The following is a 2,241-nucleotide window of genomic DNA, read 5'->3' as shown; positions in this document are numbered from 1 at the left end:
AGGAGACGGGATGGGGATGGGGCTGTTCATTCCAAACCCCAAATTAGTGGGGAGGGCAGCGTTGCTTATGTGCATTGCTTACATGGGCATGCTATGGTGTTGCGGCAGGGTGCTGCGCACAGGCAGCAGCCGCTGAATGGCTTGCTTGCTACGTCGCATGACTGTGCACTGCTGTTTGCTCGCAGGACCTGGCAAGCCTGCTGCATCAGCAGGAGCAGCAGCTGGAGCAGCAGCAGCAGCTGGAGCAGTAGCAGCTCGGTCCTGCCGCCACCAACAGCGCGCAGGTGGGGCTGCATGTATGGATTTGCAAGGGCTGCATGCAAGCTGCAGCTCTGCTTACGTACGTGCTGTTTCCTCTCTTCGACCTCTTCCACCCCGTGGGCATGTCGCCCCGCACTGTTGCCATTACGCTCCATTACCGATCTGCCTACCGCGCGACACGCTGCCCCTTTGCTGGCCGCTGTTGTGTGGGGGCTAAGCAAGTGCCACTACCGCACGGCGGCCCAATCCAATCTCAGGGCCTCCTGGAGGCGGTACGTACGGAAGGTCCGGATCAGCGCGGCGGCGCCTGGCTCCGTGGTGGACCCCACTGCTGCGGTTGCACGCCGTTTTGGATGCCGCCCAACACTTCATAACGGCAGAAAGACGGCGGCAGCCCTGCGCCGCCGCCGCCACCGCAACAGGAGCGACGCCTGCAGTAGCGCGGACAGCAGCGGCGAGACCAGCGGCGGCGGCGAGACTGGCAGTGGCAACATCAAATAAAAGAATCCCCCGCATCGGTGTCGTCACTGCGCGGCACCGGCGGCAGCGGCGACACCGGCGCGCGGGATTCATTTGATGTTGCCAGGCAGCTGCTGAGGTGCTATTCATTGAAGAGCAGCAGCGGCGCGAGCAGCAGCAGCAGCACGAGACGAGGGCGCCGCATCCATGCATGCTGCTGGTGCTGCCGGCCATGCAGCCGGCCGAGCTGTCATCCGCTGCTGCTGCGATAAGCGGCAGTGGCAGCAGCAGCGGAAACATGGCAGCAGCAGCAGCAGCAGCAGCAGCAGCTGCTGAGGCGGCCACCTCCATGCCAGCAGCTGGAGCTGGACGACCTGGCAGTGCGGCTTGAGGGCAGCACGCTGCGGGTGATAATGCTGGAGGCCACGTCGAGCAGAGCAGGTTAGACCAGCGCCGTGCAGCAGTGCATTGTGCACAATGTGTGTGCACCACACAGCAGCTGTCTAGCTATTCGTTGCACTTCTGTTGCTGACCCATATACGACTAGCTGTAGATGTTTGCCGAGCACACGTACGGTATCCCCCGATTTATTCGGCAGCGGTTCAACAGCGCGTGCGTGAGCGTTGACCGAGCACACGACACGAGACACCCGCCACACGCACCCGCTGCTTGGTAATGTCATTGCTGGTGAACCACCCATGTTAGTTCCTTACCTGATTGCGCCTGCGCCTTCACCTGCCCTGTCGCACCCCACGCCCACGCCCCGCAGATGTGCCGACGGCACGAAAGCAGCTGCGCCATGGGCGGCTGTGTGTGTGCGCGCGCGCGTGCATGCGTGGGTGCGCTCGTGCATGCGTGGGTGCGTGCATGTGTGCATGTGTGCGTGCATGCGTGTGTGGGGGCATACGGCTGGGCGGGGATTAGCCGTCTATTTGCAGTACTAGTGGGAGAGGGGTTTCGGGTCGGGGCAGTACCCCAGGTATCACTCGGGATGAGCGACAGACCAGGCAGGTATGGAGTGATTGCCCCGCCCGACCCATGTCCTGCCCCCGCCCGACCCACGTCCTGCCCCCGCCCCGGCCGCCCACATGCATGTGTACAACACACACCTGCCGTGTGCCTCTCCCTCCCTCTCACTCACCCTCTCGCCATCTCACCCTTTCTCAGGGCCTGCCGCACGTGGACGCGCCCGGCGAGGCTGAGGCCATGTGTGCCGCGCTGGTGGCTGCGGGGCTGGCCGACGCGGTGGTGAGCACGGACGTGGACGCACTGCTGTTCGGGGCGCCACGCCAGTACCGCGAGTGCAGGATGCAGGTGGGCGGGGGCAGGGGGAAGGGGGGTGGGGATGAATAGCCTCTTCAGTAAGAAAGGTTGGGGTTGGGGTGTGTTGGGGTGAGGGTCGCCACACCGTGGGGGGGGGGGGTGAGGCAGGCAGGTGAGGACGGGGGAAGAGTGGGAAGGCAAGCTGGGGGACGGGAGGGGTTGACGTGAGTTGAGGCGGGATGGGGAGCGGGGTGTCGG

The 2,241-nt window shown here is 64.4% G+C and overlaps 1 protein-coding gene across 1 annotated transcript in view; it reads left to right on the top strand.

Moving 5' to 3' along the window:
* Positions 1–2,241, top strand: part of CHLRE_16g688600v5 (uncharacterized protein) — a 5,126-nt gene that overhangs the window by 583 nt on the left and 2,302 nt on the right. Inside the window, exons 2-5 of the mRNA XM_043071635.1 lie at positions 186–284; positions 519–1,161; positions 1,490–1,579; positions 1,888–2,034. Coding sequence (XP_042915762.1) covers positions 1,520–1,579; positions 1,888–2,034 — 207 coding nt within the window. The 5' untranslated portion in view covers positions 186–284; positions 519–1,161; positions 1,490–1,519. The remainder of the gene's footprint in view (positions 1–185; positions 285–518; positions 1,162–1,489; positions 1,580–1,887; positions 2,035–2,241) is intronic.

Source organism: Chlamydomonas reinhardtii, chromosome 16 (genome assembly GCF_000002595.2).
Source record: "Chlamydomonas reinhardtii strain CC-503 cw92 mt+ chromosome 16, whole genome shotgun sequence".
Classification (NCBI taxonomy): Eukaryota; Viridiplantae; Chlorophyta; class Chlorophyceae; order Chlamydomonadales; family Chlamydomonadaceae; genus Chlamydomonas; species Chlamydomonas reinhardtii.
The sequence above is the reverse complement of the archived record's forward strand: the minus strand, read 5'-3'. Positions and strand labels throughout refer to the sequence as shown.